The sequence below is a fragment of the Zonotrichia albicollis genome, chromosome 2 (assembly GCF_047830755.1).
Source record: "Zonotrichia albicollis isolate bZonAlb1 chromosome 2, bZonAlb1.hap1, whole genome shotgun sequence".
In the NCBI taxonomy this organism is placed as follows: domain Eukaryota; kingdom Metazoa; phylum Chordata; class Aves; order Passeriformes; family Passerellidae; genus Zonotrichia; species Zonotrichia albicollis.
This window is the reverse complement of record NC_133820.1, coordinates 86,902,014-86,925,959: the sequence shown is the minus strand read 5'-3', so window position 1 is coordinate 86,925,959 and position 23,946 is coordinate 86,902,014. Positions and strand designations below refer to the sequence as shown.

The 23,946-nt window shown below is 37.6% G+C and overlaps 1 protein-coding gene across 26 annotated transcripts in view; it reads right to left on the bottom strand.

Moving 5' to 3' along the window:
- GPC5 (glypican 5) overlaps positions 1-20,191 on the bottom strand; it is a 610,346-nt gene extending 590,155 nt beyond the window's left edge. For 19 of the 26 annotated variants that reach the window (XR_012579095.1, XM_005487482.4, XM_074535612.1 and 16 more), the window contains exons 1-2: positions 19,588-19,862; positions 11,463-11,624 (exon numbers count right to left, since the gene is read on the bottom strand). Coding sequence is in view for 24 of the 26 variants with exons in the window: in XM_005487482.4 (XP_005487539.2) it covers positions 11,463-11,624; positions 19,588-19,753 (328 nt within the window). In the remaining 2 variants the exon portion in view is untranslated. Of the gene's footprint in view, positions 1-11,462; positions 11,625-13,893; positions 14,011-19,587 lie in introns of those variants that run through there. The other 7 variants (XM_074535598.1, XM_074535601.1, XM_074535604.1 and 4 more) reach the window with 4 other exon arrangements.
- Between the last annotated feature and the right edge of the window lie 3,755 nt (positions 20,192-23,946).

The window sequence follows — 23,946 nt, the reverse complement described above, 5'->3', positions numbered from 1 at the left end:
AATAGGTAGAGTCAGCTTCTGAAGGTTAAGTGGTAAAGGAAAAAAAGAAAATAGGAAAATAGAGTTGTAGAACAAACCAGCACGTTTCCCCAGAATTTGTCCATGCTCTAAAGCTTTGAGTCAAGAGTAACCAATACCACCTTCTCCTATATTATTATGGGAACAGAAATAGAGTTAGAAGGTTTTTCTGAGAAACAACTTAAACTTTGACTTAAACTCTACCTGCTCTCTTCAGAATATTTTTCTTGCTTCATTTTCCTAGAACATTAAATAGAGCATTCTTGGTCGTCAGAATTTTCATTTTTAAGTTTTCAAGAAAGTGCTGCAATGCTGGTCTCATACTATACGAGGTTTTACATTTTCAGGTGTGACAAGTTAAAAGCTATCACTTGTTCTGAATTCTCAGCATGAACAGTGAGAAGAATGCCAAGGCTGGACTTCTTTCAGTGTCACAGAAGTTACTTCCATGTAAATGAGCCAAGTTAGGGCACTGCTCCTTCTACTGCAGCTGCAGCTTCTAGCTGTACTGTTTTCACTGAAATTTAAAGCCACATAATGCAGAGGAGTTATAGTCTCCTAAATAAAACCCAAACTTTTTTTCTTTAGGTTACATGAGGAGAGTAGTGTCCTCATTTGAGAAGCAGAAAAGAGACTTTCTGGATTCTCTGCAAAAAGCAATTGATGAATTCTTAATATTGCCTTTGATTTTCACCTTCCTTTCTGATACTTACCATCATTTTAGCTTGTGATCTTCTCAAGAAAGCACTGTTGTCTTTAGTTATGCACTAGGCAGGTAAGGGAACTGTAAAGCTCTAAAGAAATTAAGAAATTAAAAACACAAACCTACTTTTCCCTTTTCTTTCTGCTTTCTGTCCTAATTTTATACTTCTCTTATTATTTCTCTAAAGATTGGCTTTTAGGGGTTTATTAATCTCAGATTTTTTTACTTGGTTTCTTTAATCCACTACTGTGATAAGTGCACAGACATAAGCTAATGCTCAGTTTTTTCTGAAGATCTTTAATTGACATAGATATTTTAAATTATTTTTGTCACTAGGATTAATACTCTTGATTGGTTTTATAAGAGGTGTTGATTTTTAAGAAATTATGCAAAAAGGTTGCACCTTTGTTCATCTTACCAAATCCTTTTGACAGTAAGTTTCTGTTCCGGTTGCATTAGGAACCATAGCAACTGCAGGGAGGGAAGCTGAGTATCAAAGAACTATTTCAGTTAGTAAAGCAAGTCTGTAGTTAGAAGAGAGACCAAACCTGCGATCATGAATTTTTTTTCAACCTGTTACCTGGTCTGTTCTGCATCTTAACTCAAAAACTGGGATCTTCCTCAAAAGCAGCAATTTTTTAAATCTTCTTTCCCTAGGCTCTAGTGACTCTTCTGTAGCAGTGACATTGTCTAGGGCTACAATATAACTTAGCCCCTTGCTTTCAGAATATACATACATACAGTTCATGTAAGTAAAAAAGAGTAATCATTGGAGTTACTTGACTCCATTTCAAACAGACATATTTGATCTCATTTCCTTTGAACATGATGGGACTAAATTCCCCTACCTCACATGCAGACACTGCATTGTCGACTTCTACATTCTGCATCTTTTGTCCAGTATAGAGTAATTTGCTTTTCTCAAGGTTTTGCAGGGTATCTTCTGTGGGACCAGCACCTTGCTGTAGTGTTTGGCCAGGAGGACAGAAAGGATACCCTAAGACAGCTAAAACAGCACTAGAGAGATGCCTGTGTGCAGCTGAATCAAGCCCTGAATCTCATCCCAATGACCTACTGTTAACACCTTTGCCTCTGGGAGGGTCACACTGAACTATGCCATTAAACCTTTTTGTTCTTAGGCAGTTACCTTTTCTTCTCTTCATGGTGCCCTCCTAACTTCTCACTATTTCATCTTCCATGTTCTGGGCTAGTTTGCACCACAGTAACAGCACTGAAAGAGGAAGCAAAATCAAATTTTTTTAAACCAAAGGGGTCATTAATCTGCCTCACAGTAAGGACTAAGCGCAGTGAGTGGAGAAAGAGCTATCTTGAAATCCTAAATTATTGTAAGTACTCAAAAAACATTGTCTTTGAAAGAAAACAGCAGGTTTATGATCCCCAGGTGTAAAAACAAGGGGGGAAAAGCCAGCTTAAAAAACCATTAAATATAAAATGGAATTATTAAATGAAGACCTACATCTTTCCCATGGGAGCAATCACTACAAAATTTCCTTAAATATTAGCTTCTACCTAATAACACAATAAAGAAAAAGACTTTGCATAAAACAAATTACAGATTTTAATCCTCTACTCTGAAGGAAATCCTTAAATTAGATGGCTATCTCAATTTACCTTCAAAACAACAAGAGTAAGTTATGAAGAATCAAGTCTCTCGTGGGACTGATGAAAATTGAATTTGCAGTTTCCTGTACTATGCTGACAATCATTTACAATAAAACCGGAATGAGAAAGGGAAATTGTCTGTGGGACCACTGAGCCAGGTAATAGCTTCAGTATAACATGGTCACACAGCCAAAATCAAATTAAAATGGACACAGAATTTTAATATGGTTGAACTAAGTCTGACTTTGCTTATAGGATTCTGGCTTGCAGCTTTTAGGTAACAGATCCAGAGTGAAAAAAATTATTAATTGGTGATAATCAGGCATTCTATGTTACCAGCAATTTGTTCAAAATAACATGATATTAAAATTGTGTTAGGGAAAACAAAGAAAATTCTCTTGTAAACTATTTTAGTTTATTTTGTTATGACATAACACAAACACAAAGGAAAGCCATTTTATAACTTCAAATTTCTAGTCCTTCTCTGTACATCTCTAAATCTTGTAAATTATAACTACATTATCCCATCTTAAATAACTCAAAAGACCTCATAGGCACAACATAAAGAAAAAGGAATACTTCAAATATTTAATTATTTTCAGATGCCTAACAATAAATAAATATAGTTATATATCCATAATGTGTTTTACACAAGTATGGAACAAAGATTGGTATACTTCAGGTTAAAAATAACATATATACTTGATTTTAAAGAAATCTTCTCAGCAAGTCTGGCCCTGCAGAACATCTTTGCCTAAGTTCATTTCCACAAGCAGCCAGCCCATGGCTATCACAGTGGTAGCAGTGGAGGGAAATGTCCACTGGAATTTAAATACATATCTCTTTGTTCTTAAGAGAAGTTAGTTAATTGTCTCCCAATCAGCAAATAATTCCTTTTTTAAAAAAAAAAGTCTGTTGACCTTACAGGATTCACTGAAAAAGGCAATAAAATAGATGAGATCTGGACAATGGAAGTATATCCACCCCACATCTCCTACATATCTTGAAAAACACTTGTTCTAAAGTGATTCAGGCCTTAGAATGCAGACTATATTTATAAATTACACAAATAATTTAAAATACTCACTGGAGCAGTGAGTGGCACACTTGCCACTTGCCTTGCTTTGTGGCACACAAGTACCCTAATCACCAAACTACTACAGGGCTAATTTTTCACTTTGCTTCTATCACAGTGAATATTAAGTAGACACAAAGACAGCTGGAATAGAAAAGAGTTACACACTGCAAAATAAATAACCCAGAAAATAGCCAACTCTCCTCAGTAAATTCTGCTGCATTTTCAGACACTACTGAAAACCCCTAGATAAATGGCTACTGTGCGAGTACTGAATGGCTATGAAGCTGATCTACAGCAGATCTGTAGCATGCTCTATTTTGACCTGCAATGAATATACATTTCAAATGCACTGAAATAGTGAATACAAAATGTTTTCTTCCAGAACTCGAGGATCAGCAGATTTCTATCATGGCACTCCTCCAGTCTGCACAGACCTAAGTTCAGGCCTTTAATACAAGATGAAATTTGTGGCTTTATTAAAAATGGGCATTACTTGTATCAATAGCCCTTTTAAGAATCAAAGTACAGCTACTTACACCTGCTCATGATGTGTTTTATATTAGTAAGTTTGTTTCATTACCACTGTAAAAATCACTGTCACCTACTTTGTTACACAACACACATAAATTTCTGCTTAATTCAAGAAGAACAGAAAGAAAAGTAGATATTCACTTCTTATTTTGCATGTAAGCAAATTGCCACAAGATAAGCAAAAGAATGAAGAATAGATTTTACACTATGCTTACAGAATCTTCTTGCACATTTCTACCTCTCTAGCAGGAGGGAAGCAGTAAGCCAACTTTCATTTACATCAGGACAACAGCAATCACCTCCAAGCAGCTGATAGGCTGCAAACTCAAGTGTGAGCTTACTGCTCAATAACCTGCTTTTGTTCCCAAACTTTACTCACAGCCTGCACTGTCAGATAGGGTGGCTGTAAGGTTTCAGAGGGTAGGGAACTTCTGAGGGCTCTTCCTTTGATGTGCAGAATAGGCTCACTGGGGCGCAGCTTCAGACACACCTCAGCGTAGGTATCTAAAAGGTGAAATTTAGCCAAGTGTCCAAACTGTCATTACAGTCAATGGTGACACTGGACTCAGTGGTGACACTCAGCTCAACTGTCTAACTTTAGGTTGCCAGTGGTATTTGGCAAGTCCTGGGGTCTTCAGTGACAACCTTTAGTTTTTGTCTCCACAGAAGCAAAATTCTCCTACCAGGTTTATGTGTACAGTACAGTCCTTTTAATTCTCTCTCTACTATACTTCATCTACTTCAAGTACTGGCATAACTTTTTTACAGGATAAGTTCGTGCCTGGTTTTCTGAATTTTGTAATAATGTATTTTAATGCTTGATTAATTCCAATTTGATGCAATTCTACCCTTCCTCACTTTTCCTTTTTGCTGTTTTGACACAATCGTTTTCTAATTTAAAAAATCACTTAAAATACAATCAGATTTATCCACTCTAGATGTAAACATACCTATCTTTAAAATTCCCTGTCACACCAGATAACATTAGGTTTACGTCTGTTGGGAAACCAAACTGGTTTTACCTCTCACAAAGCCTTTGGAATGCAGTACATGACTCCACTTCTAAGCAGAAGTGGAGTCCATCTTGGTTCACCAAGATGGAAATTGTAAACTAAAAAAGGTTAAAAATAAGACTGTCTGTACTGCAAAAAATGCACAATTCTTTGCATTTCCCATGTAAAATATGTAGTTCATAATAGCATATCTGCTGAAGTGACAGTGTACAGATCTATTAGTTCTATACACAATAGTTACACTGTAGAACTAATAACGAAAAAAATCCATCATGTATCAAGTTATGAACAAATTTGTGTTCTTTTAATACTGACATATAATATTCTAAATTTAAACCCATTCTGCAAGAGTCTTTATGACTGAAGCAATCCATCACATTATGTTATAGTAAGGAACTGTGTAATCTTCTTGGAGAGAGATTAATGAACAAACCCTTTTTGGTAGAGCATAACATCCACAGATTAATCTTAAAACTAGTTAAAACGTTTAAATCACTTAGCTTTTCTTTGTAAATCACACTTTAAACCTGTCCTAAGGCCAAGAAAAGTCTGTTGAGCAGTCCAGTCTAACCCCTGGCCTGCAAGCAGAATTAATCATATTTACAACATAATTCTTAGCAACTGTTTTCTTGTCCAGCTTGTTTCTAAGATGTAGAATTCCCAAAATTGTTAACCAAAAGCATTTTAATACTGTCATTGGAAAATATTTGCTAATATTGAGCCTGTATTTGCTGCAGTACGACACCACTGAGGCTTTATCTACTATGAAGGAGTACTGATAAGCACTTTCTTATGTGTAGTTTTTTCTATGTAGGTTTCAGAGCATATTTTTTCTCTCCTCTTTCCAACTGGTCCATGTCTTTCTAGTACACTATCCAAAACTGAACAATGTTCTCCAGTTTACCTACGCAAAACAGAAGATTCAATTCACAGATCTCTGCTGTCTCTGTTGAAGAATCTTAAAATAGTTGCCTGCCTGACAACAGCATGAAACTGCTGACTTTTGTCTTTCATTATTGATGATCGATCATTATTCACAGAACCTCTGCTACAGAACAAATTCATTGCAAGAAATCTCCCATACTATTATGTCTTCCACTGTTCCTCCCCAGCTAAATGGAGCACGTTGCATTTGTTCCTACTGAACAACAATTTTTTCGCACTTTGTCTCCACTGCATCAGGGCTATTTTGAGTTCTGTCTTTCAACAAGACTTGACTTAGTAACTTTTTGGGTATTTATTTTTTCTTAACAGAGAATAAAAACACTAAGTGCAAACTTCCATGGGTATTTGAAAATCTTTGAAATCTAAAAGGCTGCAGGCAATTCTACCTTTGAAATAATATTAAACATTCATTCAAAACCATCAATTTTATACTACCTTCTCTGCTGGAGTTCAGTCTTTCAAACTCCTGCCTTTTGTCAGCTATTAGCTTCCCGAAGTTCTAAGAATAAGCAGAAAGCAGGCATCCATGAAAATACAAATTTTCTATGGCCACTGCTCCCAAGGGAATGATGCTTTAAATCTGTACTTCACTTCCTTTTTCAAATGCATAAGAACTACATAAAGCATAAAATAAATCTAAATTAGCATATGTGTGTACTGATCACGGTGTTACAGAAACATAAACCAAAATAGTAGTTTGCTGGGTACTAAACAAAAATATGAAATAAAATCTTAGTACTCACTGAGTATGAGACTGAACAGTGCACTGACATCAGCTTAATTGTAACTCAGACACTACTGTAACTAGAAGAAATAATTGATGGTAAATGAACAGGCTGAGACTAGAATACAGGAGCACAAGCGCACACTTGAAAAGAACAATTTAAGAAAAGATTGATGTGGTGAAAACTGTTACAGAAGCCCATTAAATCCCTGTGCATTTATAGATACATACTTATACTCCAGGAGCGCCTACAGGCACAGCCCACATATAGGCGAGAAGATAAGAATGAGATAGAGTAGAACCAAACTTCTTTAGAATGATAAAAGACTTACTTGCAATACAGAAATAAAACTCAGGATTAATAATGAAATTTTAGGTATTAATCTAAATCTCTACATTTCTGCACTTATAGCAGTCCTTTAGTGCTCTGTTTTATGTATTACAGACATACTGGGTCCAAATCTAAGTTATATTAGCATAATGTTTATCCTGTTTCTTTATTATAAAGGACTCAAAATACCATATGAATAGATGGTTCCTGAAGAATAAAGGCTGTATAACAGCTTTGTTCCTTAGACCAATCCGTGGGTACAATGATTCTTCTGTGCTATTAAAATTCCCTACTTTTTCAGTCCAGAGGGAAGCATGATCATAGCTGTGGGGAAGGGCTGCAGAGCAATCGAGAAAGAGGAACGTAACTCTGGTGACCCACAGGTATTTTTGAGACTCTCATCCCTCAATATAACAGAGTGACAAATGGAATCTCTCAACCTGTCCACATTTTTGTCTTTTAATAAAATCCCTAAACTTCATTTAATTAAAAGAAGTGGGATTCACCAGTATTAAGATTTAGGCTTATTTATATCACACTTAAAATATAAAGGATTATGGAAATGTGAAAGAAGAAAATGTTAGAACATCAAAGCAGTTTGTATTGCAAATGATCTGACAGGCAACATATCATTTGAAACCATAAGAGATATAGAAGCTCTAGCTGGAAGTCTTCTGATCTTCAAATCATTCTTCAGAAAATTTCACTAGTGGAAAGCAATTGAATTAGTGCCAGGGCACGTTTAGTTTCACAAAGATGAACAGAAATTCCATTATTTCTTATAGATTACCAGAGAAAGCAGCTCAGAAGATTTCAACCCATTTTCCAGTTCACACAATTTACTTTAGCTACTGACTAAAACTTTTTCCTATTTAAATGTAATAATTGTACTGTGATCTCAAACAATATGATGCAACAATTTTACTTCATTTAATTATGCTCTAAGATAAAGTGGAAATTGATCTACGGTGTATCAATAATTTCATAGAAAAGCATGAAACTGCATCAAGAAAGCCTGATTCAACAGACTTCAGGACTTACATGGCAAAGGCATTAAATTTTTCCTACACAGTAGGAAGAGTCAGGTAATGCTCTATTGAAGAGTGCAGTTTATTACCTACTGCATACAGAGACACATTTGCCAAGTCCTCTGTTTCAGTGACAGGCAGCCTCATTCAGAAATGATTGATGCTTCCATATTTATGAAAACTATGCCACACTACTAGAGGTGCCAAATATAGTAGCACAAAGAAAAGTCCATTTGCTTTAAGACTCCACAACTAAATTCTTATCTCTAAACTTCTCTTTCAACCAGACAAGCTGTTATCTTGTTCTATGTCACACATGGCCACTTTTAAAAGGGTTATGAGCTCTCTTGTGGAAAAATAGTGAAGCGACACAAGATCTGCTATTCTGTTGCACAGCACTCCCTCCTACTGTAGTTCACCAGATTCTTAAATGCCTATTCAATTCCTCTCCAAATTTCAGAAATTGTAGGGATTTCTTTTTTTCTCTACACAAAAGCCAGCACTGCAACGTGACTACACTGTAACCCTGGTGGCACTTGTTAATCTTTTGAGTACAGGTATAGACAAAGGTCAGTGTGAACTTTGAGTAGCATCTAAGAACTGTACAAAATGAGTGTGTACATATTGAGATATGTCTATGTCATGCAAATGTAAGGTTTAAAAAGGATTTGGGTTTATGGTTACCAGAATGGAGATGTTATAGCAATCCCTGTACAGCAGCAACAATCTATTCCTCAAATATTAAGATAAGAAATACTAAAAATCAGAAATGTGCAATAATGTTATCCTATCAAAAGTACTGTCTTGAAACAAAATTATCATACAGCTTAAGTTCTCTAGTCACCTTTCCCAAGGGAAAAATGATTGTTGCTCTCCATAATGTATCTCCCACTTACTGGATTAATACCTTATTCAACTTCATTGCCGCCCATCCTTCTGTTCCCTTACCATTCCTCAAAGCTATTAAAAAAGAAATAGAAGATGCACGACAAAAAAGAAAACACACATTCTGAAACACCCTGAAACATAAGGAAAAATCTATCAGTACTCAGTACTCAGTAGTACCCAGTACACAAGTGGTGCAATCTGCACCACGTAGCTTGACATGTCCTAAGAGGCATGGAATTTTTGAATCGTTTGAAAATTGCCAATAGTCACCGTCAGGCGGCAGCACTTAGTACAGAACCACAGAATTTTCACAAACATTAGAAGGTGACAAAGACATGTTGATATATACGGATTAATTTACTCTTACATAAAGACACATGCACACATGTGACAAGTTAATAGACAGATAGACAGACAGTGCCTCATTTCACCAAGACAGTCACCATAAAGTCCCTGGTAGTTAGACACCCTGGAGATTCAGGATCTCTAGACTGTATTTAATGCTGAATAGAAACACACCTCTGAGGACGTCCAGAGTCAGACAGATCACTTATTTTAACTGCCTACTTCTCTCTACTGAATATATAAGAAATTGAGAAAAAATTAGCTATTTGTTCTGTTGGGATCTGTCCACCCCTTTAAAGCCAACCTCAACATACTTTGAGAAGAGGCAGGTGACAGCAGTGACAAAATCCATGACATCTGCTCCATTCTCTACACACCCCAACAATCCCCTTCAAGCTTTCTGTGGGACTCCTGAGATGTCTGTCCAATTGCCAAAGTAGCAGAAGAGATAATTACATTCCTATCTGCCCAGCCCAGCCTTGTCTAAATGTAAAAGGCATGCCTAAACATTTGGTGGTGAGATAGGCACCCTCTCATACTGTAATTCAGATTGAAAGGACCTTAAAGAAGTGTCCAGCCCAAAGTCCTCCTCAAAGCAGGGTCAAAACTGAATTCAGATCAGATAGAACGTCTTACTATGTACCTAGAATTCCAAGCTGAAAAAACATCAGCAGCATCTTACTATTGTTTCTGAATCAGAAATCATTTAGCTTCAATTTTAGTTAGCAATGGTTGCAATTCTTCAAACATTAGCAGTATATTCAATAGCATGCTTTTTCAGAAAGGATTACTTCAAAGTTAAACAAGGTTTTAAATCCAAATAATACTAGAATCCATGCAACATTCTCTCTGTTATACTTCTTTACATAAAAAGAAAGACAAAACTATTATAGACTAAAGCATGTACTTCAAAAATATGTGAAGTGTATAAGATATATAAAATAGATTTCACTTTTAAGTATATGCTTTGAAAAGTATTTTTTAAATGCAAATGATGGACTAAAGACAGCAGATCAAATTTAAAATATTATAATATGTACCAAACTCTAGGCTAACTCTTACGGTAGCAAGAAAAAGATAATACACAGAATTTGAAAGGAAGAACGAAGGCAGAAAAGATATGGAAAGATTTCTCTGTACATTATATCAATGATTCCCTGACTGTTACACCTTTTGACAGCTGTGTTAGGCAGCTAAATGGCAAAAGTCCCAAAAGGTGGAGAGCATCTCGCAACTCCAGCTTGATTTTAGCATTAGACAGCCAAAAAAAAAAAAGAAAAAAAAAAAAAAAAAGAAAAAGAGGAGGCTTTAGGACTCCAAAGTCAGCTTTGCATTTTCGGACCCCCTTCTGCTAATTATTTCAGCATCAGAGGTTAAAAACAAAAGAATTGCCAGAAGGACAACTTCCCGAGCCTGTATGAAGTTACCATGTTATCATTTCCAATAAAGCGCCATAAAGGTTAGTAAGTACATACTAACAGATGAATGACAAGACTTTAGGGCTTTGTCCTCAATACATATAAACTCTGTATCTCCTTCCATCACATACAACCTCATATCTCTATTTTCACATCTTCTCAGCTCCTTAAGCAATTTCTGCATTAACTTCTGGCTAATTAAATCAAAAAGAAACTAACAGTATACGAAGCAAAAAGGAAACCCCACCACCAGTCCAAATAACTATTACTTATCAGGTAACCTCCTGTCATTTATTAAAACAACTATGGTTCAATATGCAATTATTTTTTCATTCATATTTCGAAACTCAAGAGTCTGAAAAACTAGAACTGAAAAAAGAATCTCAAAATCTCAAAATCAAACTACCAAAGAATGTCTACTAGAAAAAGACAAAGAATATAGTGGGTGGAAACAGTGGTATAAAAAAAAAGCTCTCTTTTGTAGCACTCCAGGCATTAATAAACTTGGGCATTTTAGTATGCCCCAAGTTAAGGAAGTTAAAAAGAATGTGAAGTTACAGGTTTACAATTAAATTCAAAGCATCTTACAAGAATGTTTTCTTACTTTTTATCAAATATAATTTTTAAAAGCCACAAATTCCAAAAGCAATGCAGTTTCTAATCACATGCATGATTTAGTACTACTTATTTGAAAGCATAAAAGCATAGGGAGAAGCTAAAAATTAACAGATAACTTTTATTACATCATAAATAATCAAAGATGAAATAAATAATAAAAGTATGAACAAGTTTGGAAACAAAAAGCAGAAAGTTTTACCTTGAAAAGCAGCTGCGTTATGAGATATTAAAAATTTTAATGTAGCACTTGATGTTTGAAGCACTTGCTGTATATCTTGCTGTGCTGCAATCTGATACCTTTCTTCCATTTTTTTTGTACAGCATGTTGAATTTTTAGAAGTACAAACCTGGAGATCAACACCTAAGGAAAAGGCAGTTCCACTGATTAATATAAAACAAAAGTATGCAAAACACAAATACCAAAGAGATTTTTTTTTTTTTTACATGGGTATTGACACACAGAAGAAATATTCAAAGCTTTAAACCATTTGGTCTTGTTCAACAGAAGGGGATACTGATTAAAATTCTGTGGGAAGAGTACACTCATTACAGTTAATTAAAGTCACATAATATAATTTCCCTGACAATGTAATCTTGTTCCAGCTGTGAATATTGCTAACTAATGCTGGTCAAGTATGTTGAATATGCATTGTACATCACGATACAGGTGGCAGATGTCCCACTCCCGGAAACACTCAAGAACTGCTTAGATGGGGCTCTGGGCAACCTGATCTAGTTGAAGATGTCTCTGCTCATTACAGACTAGATGACCTTTAGAGGTCCCTTCCAACACAAACAATTCTGTGATTCTATGATTGTCTAGAACACTGAAATGCTGGAGCAGCTCATGGCTGCCACTCCTGTCCTTCGGTAAATCTTGGACTAGAAAAAGCTAACTACTTCCAAACATTACAAACACTCCAGTGGAGAGCCGATTCCTGACAGATGCATAATGAACATGCTTATATTAACTTCTATATGGAGCCGTCCTAACTTCCAGTCTAATCTCCCTAACTGTGTCTTTCTCTAATGCCAAACATTCCCATGAATCCCTGACACCAACTCCCTACTTCCCTAACAGGTTGGGAGACACTTCTACAAAGGAGGATTTTTTTTTTTAATTTTGGGCACACTGAAATCCCAGAGGGAAAACTCAATACTTTTGTAACTTTACAACTGGAGCATAATCAAGCATAAAAAGCATTATTCACCTTCCTTGTTATCATATGGTAGTCAAAATCTTTTTCTAATACTGTATCTAAGCAATGCTTTCTAATACAAAGAACAAATACATCATGAAAGAACAAATATGAGAATTTAAATTATATTAATAAAAAACTTTACAGTTCAATGCAAATTTTGTTCTCAAATACATTGTTATTGCACTGACAGATATGACAAGATTTTGTGGAAACATAGTGAGAAAATTATTGCCATCTGCATGACCTTTAAATTTCTCCATCTTCATTATTAACAAATAATATACAGGGTAACTGCTCACATGCAGTTCCCTGTGTACACAGGCACAGACATTAATAATATTTGTCTAACATTAAAATGAAATAACTTAAAATTAGGTTTATTACCCAAACCCTTCTTAGTATTTTAAACAATTGTTAGGCACTGCTCAGCTTTCAAACCTTTGACACTTGTAAAGCAGAAGTATAGATATCCAGATATACTTGTAAAGCAGAAGATATAGGTATCACTGCTACAGAAATTAATTTGAAACTTTATCTAGGCTGTATGGACTTGAGTATAGCTTCAAGAAGACACACTTTCAGCCAAATCCTAAAATAATAATGTATATTTGTATATGGTTTCAGATGAAAGGTCAGTATTATTTTATTGCCTTGATTTTATCAAAAGTATTTTTAAAGCAGCATCTTTTGAACATGGATCTCATTCCCAATCCTAAGTGAATTTTGTTTTATAGTTTTAAGACTGTTAATCATGTACATATGAAGTACATTTTATTGATCTACTTTTGTTCTAGCTCATTAAACATAGCTGCTTTCACTGGCCATGAAAAAGTAACCAAATACAACATACAAAGAACCCAACTGACTAAAAATTGAATTGTTGCTCAAAACCACAGAGCGGTTTACCAGTTGTTTTTTAAGAGATCTACAGAACAAGGAACAGCTTAGAGATAATGTTTCAGAAGACACATAAGCCAGACCATGAAACAGGTCCTTCCACTTCAGTACAAGCAGTAGTAAAAAACCCACACAATTATTTTCTGAGTTTTCACATCTAAAAAACTTTCCATCTTCCACAAAAACTGTTTTATCAATAACCAATTTTGAAATAAAGGGAGAAAACACTTTCTACTCCAAAAGGGCATATTGGCTCTTTTCAGTACCAAATTCTGATGACTCTACATTGTGATCCACTTTGAAACAGGATCACAAGACAACTGGAAGTGAAATACCTTAGCCTGTAATAAAAATATATTGAAGTAAACAGTTATGGTACAAGAAAGCTTTTAGAACTGAAAATAATCGGAGTCTAGGAAAGACAGTTTAGGAAGAAAAACCTAATTGTTCTAAGCTGCAGGTTTATCTGTCTGGAACTGATTTCAAGCTTTTAATCATGGTCTCAGCTGTACAAATCTGTATTTTCAGTACCTTGCGATAAACAAATGCTGACAGCATGAGGCCATCAACTGCCAGGAAGAACAAATGCCAGATCTGTGGTAAATTTCTGCCTGTCTATTTAGACTTCCAAGAGATCACATCCAGGGTCTGAAAAATCCCAAAACATTAGAATTGTCATGACAAACAGTCTTTCAAAAGCCAGCACTGAAATGCCATATGGCTTGGATGCAATTGTCAAATCAGTGGTTTATTTCAAAATTGATTTGGAGCCTGTATCAGACCTAAGTCCTTCTCATGCTTATCCTTTAATATTTATTAACTTATTTTTGTTACAAGCACCACTCCAGATTTAGCTCTACTTGCTACCACTACGATTGTTGTAAAGTACTTCAGCTTGGCTCAGTAAAAAAGATGGGGATCAGCGTCAAGCACCCAGCCCTGACTATCACTGTTGAACCATCATCTCACTTTTTTCTGTGGCTCTCTTCAGCAGGAGTCAGTATTTCTCTCACCTGCACTTCAAGAGATGGTGAATTCTATACACTGCTTTCAAAGGGCACTCCAGACAACACTGTAGTACAAGTTTGGCTCCTTCCTTATACACTCCAAGCTCATCTTCCTGCCTACTGAGCATCGCTCCAGTAAGGTGAAACCATCCCTTTATACACCCACGCTACAGTTCACAGAACAAAACATGTCCTCCTGTCCAAAAGCCCTCCTATTTTGAGACTGCTTGAATGCCACAGCAATTTGGCATTACAAAAGTCCATTCCTTCTACAGGACACCAGCCAGCCTTAAACAGTGTAGACATAACCCTGGTCTGCTCCACTCGGTGTGAGAGCCAGGAGGCACTCCTTGAGCTGCACCACCTTTCAGGCCAACCCAGCCAGGTCAATACTACCGAGCACTGGTGACTTCATGGAGAAGCTGAAAGATAGGACACTGAGACAGGGGAACTGCTACAGAGCTGAGTCCACTTTTTTGCTGATTTTAATCTCAAAATATTGTCAAATTTCTTTTCACAGTGATCATTTTGTGGATCCAGAGGTGAAATGTTCACACACACACAAAATTATGTTGTTGGCAACAGTCCTTACAAAAACAGATGTGATACAATGAACATCAGTAACTGATTTGACAGAGCAATTCACTTTCTGTCTCTAACTAAATCATATTCCAGAGCTCTAAATGTCTGTTAAACAAATGCAGTAATTAGAAATGTCTCTGCCTCCATACAACAAAAGCCAAAAAATTTAATTTGACTTGAGGTAGAACCAAAATCCAAATTACTGGAATGTAAATTATACTAGAAACCCAAATTAAAATTCAAATATGATCTTGGAATTGCATTAAAGTAACCTGCTGGATTTTAAACTGACTTCTATTGTTACTTTAAGGGGAATTAGCAATAATATTTTAACTTGAATTAACAATAGTACCACAGAACAACTTTTTCTGACACTATCTCATCTTTCCAGCATGGTTTTTTTCATTTATTCAACTTCATATTCATAATGGTTCTCTACCAAAAAGCCTTTACAGTAAAATTTTAAATAATCACAGTCTTCACTCTCTTTTATGTTTCTTGTTCTCATAATTGCACACATGATCTCCCAGTGTTTGCTGAAACGAAGCCTAGATTGATCCCTGAAAAAAATAAACCAACTCAAAACCAAAAAAGCAAAGAAACAGAAACCAACCAAAATCAAACTGCTGAGAAAAAATATCTCCAGCACTTTTTCCTCCCCACTTCATTAGGAATTGTTTGATTCTACAGCGACAGTAAATGTAATATTTTTCAATAAGCCACAAAATTCAGCTTTTTGGTGCAAAGAGAAGTCTGATTTTTTTTTTCCCTGACATGCCTACAGGAGGCTTTCAGTTAGGAAGGCAAGAGTGGAATGTTCACCAGCCATCCTACTCTGCTGTTGCTAAAATCAGACCACAGAATGGTCTGGGTTGGAAGGCCCTTACAGAATATATAGTTTCAACCCTCCACCATGGGCAGGGACATATTTCATTAGACAAGGTTTTTCAAAGCCCTATCATGCCTGGCCTTGACCACTTCCAGGGATTGGGGATACACAACTTCTCTGTTCTAGGTATTCTGAGAGAAAGAAACCAAAAAATAAATATTATTTGCAACCAAGATAACAAGAAGAGCTCAGAGCTCCCATTTAACCTGTCTGGGAAAAAAAGAGCTGCTGAAATTAGCTAAAAGCTCTAGATTTACTAGCATATAGGGAAAAAGAGTGGAAATCTTCAAGAAATCTTGAGTTACAATACCAGAAAGGATATACAATATCTTGAACATAGGAAATAAAAATATGCTAAAAAGTATTTTGCAGACAATTTCTTTTTTTTTTAATAATCCAAGTCATATTGGATTATAATATGACATATTTTAATCCAATATCCATACATATCACAAAAACAAAATAAAAAACTCCAGACCTAACCTTTGAGTACTTTTTATATTGATTTAATTCTTCATACAGCAAAAAAGTGTCTTTCAGGATTTTTAATTACTGAGGTTATTCTGTACAGTCCCATCAAAAATATTCTTGTAGCACAGAACCAGACAGGAAAAAAACAAAGTATTTTTGCAACTAACACTTGAAATTAGCATGAAGGCAATTAATGTTCCAATATAGCATGTGATGGGGCTGAGCATAAGTTTGTATTATAGTTCCCAAAACACATGTACAAAAGACCAAGAACAGTTAGTCAAATGTCTTGATTGCAAGGGGTAGCAATAAGTATCTTGAGAGTGGTAAAATATATACATATATCTTGATTATTAGTTGCCATTTTCAACACTATATCCTGTCCTATGTGGATGATAACATGAACTCAAATTTGTAGTTTCCATATCCTTCAAGATCACTTTTATGTACATATACATGTCATTTCTGCATAGGATGACAGAGGTATTTTTTTTCTCCCTTAAGGATACCCAACCTCTACACAGCTGCAAAACTAATTATATAAAATAATGTATAGGTTTTTGAGTTAACATATATTCAAAATACAAACACATGACAATCTCCAGAACTAGAATTTACATTATTTACTGATATAAGGCTGCTGGTTTTATTCCTACTGAGAAGAGAAAAGAATGGGAATGGTACAGCCTTTTTTTATACATGCAATGAAAACAAGGCAAATATAAACCCTGTAATTTTATTGACTTCTATTGCATACAAAACCATATGTCAACCAGCATTCCTGCTGTTCTTCAGCTGGTTCTTCAGGCATGTTCTTCAGGCATGTTCTTCAGGCATGTTCTTCATGCCCTACCCCAAAGACTCAGCTTAAGACATTTAAATGAAAGTGTTCTTAAGTTATGTCTACGGCACCACTAAAATAAAGACAGAGAGGCAGTGCAGTAGAGGCATTTATGCAGCTCACTCTGAAGACAACACCAACATTTGATAATGGCGTAGCTCCAAGATGCCACAAGCTGCACTGGCTGCCCATGGTGGCTGTGCCCACAAGGAGCATCTGAGATGCCAAAGGTATCCCACCCACTGCACACTGCACTTCTAGAAAGATGTAAGCTTCCACTACCAGAAAGATGTAAGTTTCCCAGAGTTACTGCATCTGTCAGCACCACTGGGAACATTATGGAAACCCTAAGATAATTAAAATGCTGCTAGATGCCCACATTTCAGCACCAAAATTAAACCTTGCAAAGGCAGCTAGGACACCTACTTTCGTAAGGCGACACCTACAAGAAATGTGTGTGTTGTATAGGCACATGTGTGCATCTTACACACAGACACATTTCTTAGTGTCATCAGAAAAGGTTTTAAAGTATTTTTACATCTTGCTTCAAAAGAAGGCTTAATATAGAAGATCAGGAGCAAAAACTGACATTTCACATTACGCTTTGAGCCTACTAATACCTTTAATCACACCTAAACCTTCTAAAATACTCATTTAATCCCCATTTTCTTGTCATTGCACTTCTGGACAGATTTTCCTGTTTGCAATTATTTGTTTCATGATAGCTCAACAGAGTTCTTAGAACAAGAACTCTGGCACTCACAGCAATGTAATTCCTTCAAAGAGTGAAAGGCTGCTGACCATACAGCTGTATCACACCTCCTGCTGCTCACTGTTTGCAAGGGCAGCAGCAGAGAAAGGAATTCTTTTAGATTCGTACAATTCAAACATGGTTTTTACTATGAACAGGAAATGCAGAAAAGTCAAAATCAAAAGAAGAAAGGGAGTGGTGGTATAAAAAATATGATAGGGGAAAGGAGGAAATCAGAGAAGCAGACCAGAAGAAACCTATATAAAGCACTATAGTTCTTTTCTCTTGAGTCAACATTATTTCCTCCCTACCCCTGGTACACAAACAAAGTATAGTAATCAAAATAAACAATAACAGAGAAAGCATAAAATTTACACTAGGCTATGGAATGAGAAGAACATAGATAAAGTGATACCATATCATTCATACTGAGATTATTCACATAAATAGCACAGAAAAACTAAATCGCCGACAGGAGTGTAACTCAGATTTCACTTTCCAGACATCTCCATTCGAACAGTACCTGTCTCATCAGGCTTTCCAACGGAAGTGTTTATTTTCTTTTTATCAAAGACAATTATAAAATCTTTAGGTTAGGACAATGCAAGAAGACATGCATGTTGATAAATGTACTGTTAATAAATATAGTACTCCAATTTATAAACTACACAATGCAATATTGACTGTGTCAAGCATTATCTGTCACATTTAAAGCTAGAGTTATTAGAAGTTCTATTTTGGAGGGATTCCTTTAAAATAAACTTAGTATGCCTTATCTCAACTTGCAGAGTTAATAAAAACCACACAAATTATCTTAACCCAATGAGGTTAGTTATTGATATTTTAAAGTGAGGGGGACATTAACTCAGCCTTTGTTGCATTCTCTGTCTAAAAAGCACTGATTCACATTTACTAGTTAACCTGTCAGCCAAACATGAACACACCTTAAAGATGTGTAAAAAAAAGTTGGTTTTACATCCTATACCGCTGATCACTAAAATACTTGCATTTTAATCCTCTGAGTTCAGCTGAGGTTCTCACAAACCTGGAACCAAAACCTCAAACCTAAAACCATACACCTTACTGTATACGTGCTTTGCAATGTCATTCAGCATCTACTTTAAAAAAAAAATTAACTGCTGATACAAACGCTAGATATACTCAAATTGCCATGAAGACTCTACTTTCCCGGGAATTTTATTCCATTACGTTCCAGTGACAGGCAGATATCCGTACGGAAAACGCGCAGCCCGAGCACCGGCCGCGGTGTCAGCCACTGTCACTGCACAGCAGAGCGGCTCCGGCAGCCCCAGCGCGGTTCGGTGGCGGTCCCCAGCCCCCAGGGCTCGCACCGCCGGACGGTGCCCGCCCACGGCCGCCTGCAAGCAGGATGACCCCAGCTGAAGCCGGCTCGCTCTGCTCTGCGCGGTTCGGAGGGGAAGTGGGTGGGCACAGGGGGGTTTTAGGCAGGTGTCGGGGTACCCCACTGCCCACAGCCCGGGAAGAGCGTTTTCTCTCTTTAAGGGGCCAGCCGCGATGTTGCTGTGAATCGGGGGACCCGATGTGCCCGCGGTGCCCAGCCCGGCCACCAGCACCACCCACCCATCGCAGCCAGCGGCACCGGATTCAAACGCGGCGGCCGCGCCGTTCCCGGTGCCTCCTGCCCCATCCAGCTCTGCCTTACCTGCCCGCGGGAACTCCGGGACGCCGCCGAGCGGGCCGAGCCGCCGCAGCTGGAAAACTTTCCGGACCGCCTCGCAGCTCGGCGGCGGCTCCGCACCCTGCGAGGCGGCGGCCAGGAGCAGGACGGCGACGGTCAGGACGCCGAGGCAGAGGCTGTTGGCCCCCATGGCCCGCGACCGCCGCCAGCTGCCGCAGGGACGCGGCCGAAGCGCCCCGAGAGCCGCCGCGGGGGAGGCGCCGCCCGCCGCCTCGCCGGGACCCTCCCCCGGCCCGGCCCGGCCCCCGCCCGAGGAGGGGCCCCACGCCCAGGGCGGCAGCGGGAGGGCGCTGCCCGGCGTCCGTGTCGGGGCCGGGGACGGGAGGAGACATCCACGCCCTACCACGGACACCCGGGGTGTGGGGAGTGCGGGCTGCGGAGGGGAAAACGAAAGGCAAAGGAAGCGCTGGCATGGTAGGGGAGCAATTTCCACCCAAAAACACGATAAAAAAAAACTTACAGCGCTTTGGGGAACTCCTAGCAACAAGTTTAACACTGTCAGTAAGGTACGCCGTTCAGTTTGGCTTGAAATGCCAAGCTTTTGTTTTTCTGACAAAAGTTTCCAAGCATTCGGCAGTCTTCAGGGCATCTTCGGAAGTTTCAGTTTCCTGAGGCAAACGTGACACGGGACCAATTTACAAACTCCTGTCCTGTCTACAAGCTGTTAGAGCAGCCAAGGAAGCATCTGGGAGGCATCAGGTTATCTTTAAGAACAGCTTCCTTAATGCCAAAATCAAGAATTTTCTCCACGCACAAATTTTAAATGTCACATCTTACCCCTGACAGCCAGAAATTTTTCTTAAGTGTGCTTCGAAGCTGCAAGTGGTCATTCTGCACTGTAAAACATAAGGCTTTCAATTTAAAAGAAATCTTTAATCCGTGTCAGCAATTTCAACACAAGACTGCAAAGCCAGTTCTAAGTGTGCATTATTCCACACTTTCATTTAAATACAGTTAACAAACCGAAACATAAGTTATTAAAATTTGCACAAGAGATCTACCACTACTGAGCAAAGCAATAAAACAATGTCATTATCCAGTCTACTGAATGACAGCTCGTAAGAAGGGGACAGGACTAGTATTTCTCAATCATCCGTACTCCTGGGCTTGGCAACTTCCTTCTGTCAGCAAGCTCCAATGCAGATTATATGAAATGTCCTTTAACAGAATTTGTTGTGCTTTTCTTATACATTGATGTATAAAGAGTGTACACAGATGACAGGTTACAATCTTCTTGATAAAGCACACTACAGCAAAAGCCACCTTAGGCCCCCATGAAAAAAGGGGGGAGGGAGGGAAGAAAACAGTGAGTCCTAGTGCAAATAAAAATATTTGGTTTAGATTAAAGTAAATAAATAAAAAATAAATTGCAACGTCTTGTATGGAAGCTAGTATTAGGCAGTGAACCCCTTGTCATTCAGTTAAATAGTCTTTTTCAAGATACTGAAAAATACCACTGGGGAAAACAACCTGAACATGAGAGCCAGAGAACATAGGATCTTTTTCAGCAATTTGAAGATGGTAGAGCAAATTCTGGAAATGTTGAAATGCCATCCTCAACATCTAATGCAAGATGTGCAGCACACACAGTAAACTTATGAAAATAAAGTACTAGTATTCAGGGAAAAATTCTTGCAAGTTAAGAAAAACATGGAAGTATTCCTACTTACAGATTTCTCCTTTACCCCACAACCACATGGAAGTTTGCCTACAGCAATAGATGATGTTGGGAAATCTCTAGAACCCCTTTGCTTCAAATGGAACCAGTCCTTTCTCATGTCCTCCACTAATAGCAATTCAGAGAAACCTATATCCTCCAACTCTACAGTTTAAGGGAAAAGGAAAGTTTTTGGTAAGAAATTGAATGTACATGTTTTAACTAGATCTTACCATATGAGAAAGATTCTAGTTTTATCCAAAAGGTGAGGTGGGTTTTTGTTTGTTGATGGATTTTGAGAGTTGGCTTTTCGATTTTTATTTTCTGTTAATAGCTTTAGCATAGGGAGTGTGAAGGAAATAATTAATTTTTGCTCCATTAAAAGATTGAATTTAATTTCAAGTTTTATGCTTCAAAGCTTCCCTGATTTTAGTCTTAAAATGTGTATTTTAGCTAACAAGTTTCAAGAATTAATGATTCTGGGATATACTAGACTGAATTTTATTTGCTAGTGCTGTTTAGCTAGTAATGAGCAGGCTCCTGTCTCTTGCCATGGGGCTCACTTTTGTGACTGTATTTTGAATCTACTGCATTTTAGTGGGCACATTTTGCCTTTGCTTACTGTATTTTGCTTTATGACCTTACTGTATTTTGCCTGGGAATTCTTTGATTAACAGCCACTCAGATGTAGCTCCAAGGGATGGCAGGTGGCCAGAGTGTGGTGGCTGCTGTTCCTGTCCTGCTGTACTGTACAGGCTGGAACTTCAGTCTGAACTTGAGTTGAATGGTCTGTGACCTGTGAGTGAATCCACAATGGAGAAGAGATCCACCCCATGGAGAAGGTGGATGCCTGAAGGAGGATGTGGCCCTGTGAGATGCCTGTGATGGAGCAGGTTTGCAGAAAAAAGGAACTCCTCTCTTTTTAACATGAGAATATATACACATATATATGAAATTTAAGAGAGAACATTAGCATTCTGTAGAGACTTGTGTTTTGTTGGCCAAAGCCTGAACATACACACCTGATAGCTCCTCATGGATATCTAGCTGTTAGCACAAGATGACTTAAAAGAATACCCCTTCTACAAATTCTCTTTTTGTCTCATTTCCTTAATCACAAACAATACCACTCTATTACCTGAAACACTGGCACAAGGCCAGAGGAGGATCTTCAATTTATCTTTCTAAATCACAGGAAGCTAAAATGAAGCTTTCTATTATTTTTGGAACACAGCTAAGTTTCCTCCTCATCTACACAAATGACAGTCTCCTTTGGACTGTCATCTTGTAACAACTGAAAACACTTTATATGGCTGTGCCACCTTTCCTGTTTTCATCTCTTCCGAGAGCTACTACAAAAATAACCCTTTCCAACTTGTTGCTTAGACCATGTTTGCTTTTCTCATATTCCTTATTGTGTCAAACACAAACTGCTTGGCTTCAGTTACATATCCTTTTAAGTGGTCCCCTCTCAGGATGCAAAGGGGAGTTTCTACTTCCCAAGGACTACAGCACCTGTCTCCATTTTCTGAAATGATATATTTTCATGCTATTTATTCTTATGTATCTGAAAGTAGTTCAAACATCTATTAAGCTGCCTCATAGTAAAATGATTTGAAGAGTGATTTAGAAGAATAAGTGTTTTGACTATTATTTCTATACACATCATAGTAAAGGAAGGAAATCAATCTTTATTGATTAAGGAGACAGACTAGTGTCTGTGTTGACTGCAGTGTTCACATAATCTCCCAGTGTCAAATTCTATTTCTGATTTAATATATGCTCTCTGGATACCATCCTTTTGATTTTTTTATAGCTTTGAACAGAGGGGGGATCCTAGGACTGAAACAGAACTTCTTGAAGTTACAGCAACAGCATGGGAAGAAATAACAACAAAACAAAAAACACACAACAAATCACCAACTTTTTTCTTCAGTTAAACAGAGGTATTATAATGATTCTATAGATAGTAAGGAAAAGGAAAAAAAAAACATAACCAAAAAGATAAACAAAAACAAAAAACCCCACCCCAAACAATAACCTTATTTTAGGTTGGGATACTAAAGGTGGTGAACTAGAACTAAAAGCTACGCAGCATTTGTATGCATAACAACGCCACACTTACCAATGATACCATAAACTTAGTGAGGTCTGTAAAACTTCACACACAACTCTTAAGTTTAATTAATCTAATGATTCATTAAAAGTAGAAAGAGTTTATACTAGCCTTGCAAAATAGTAATGTGATTTTGAGATAAATTCTCAAAAATGTTGGTTGGGGTTGGGATATTTTTGTTAAAGAAGGGAAAAATATTAATTTTAACTGAAAATCTTTTTGAACCCTTAATGAGAAAACTGTATTATTGTTTCATGCTTGCAATGACAAAGAGCTGTCAGCTGAGGGACGCATGAGAGAGAACACTGGGGAAACAGATGCAGACCACAGAGGAGTATATTACAAACACAGTAAAGTTTGGAAGGGACCTTTAAAAGCCCTCTAGTCCAATTCCCCTGTGACGAGCAGGAACATCTTCAACAATGACAGACCACCAGCATTGCTCCTCCCAGCCCCAAGCACGGAGCAGATGCTGTTCTTCCATTAACTTCAGCTGAGGCTTCCCCCGCGCATTGCGGTGCCAGCACCCCTTCTGTCCCAGCTCCCGGCC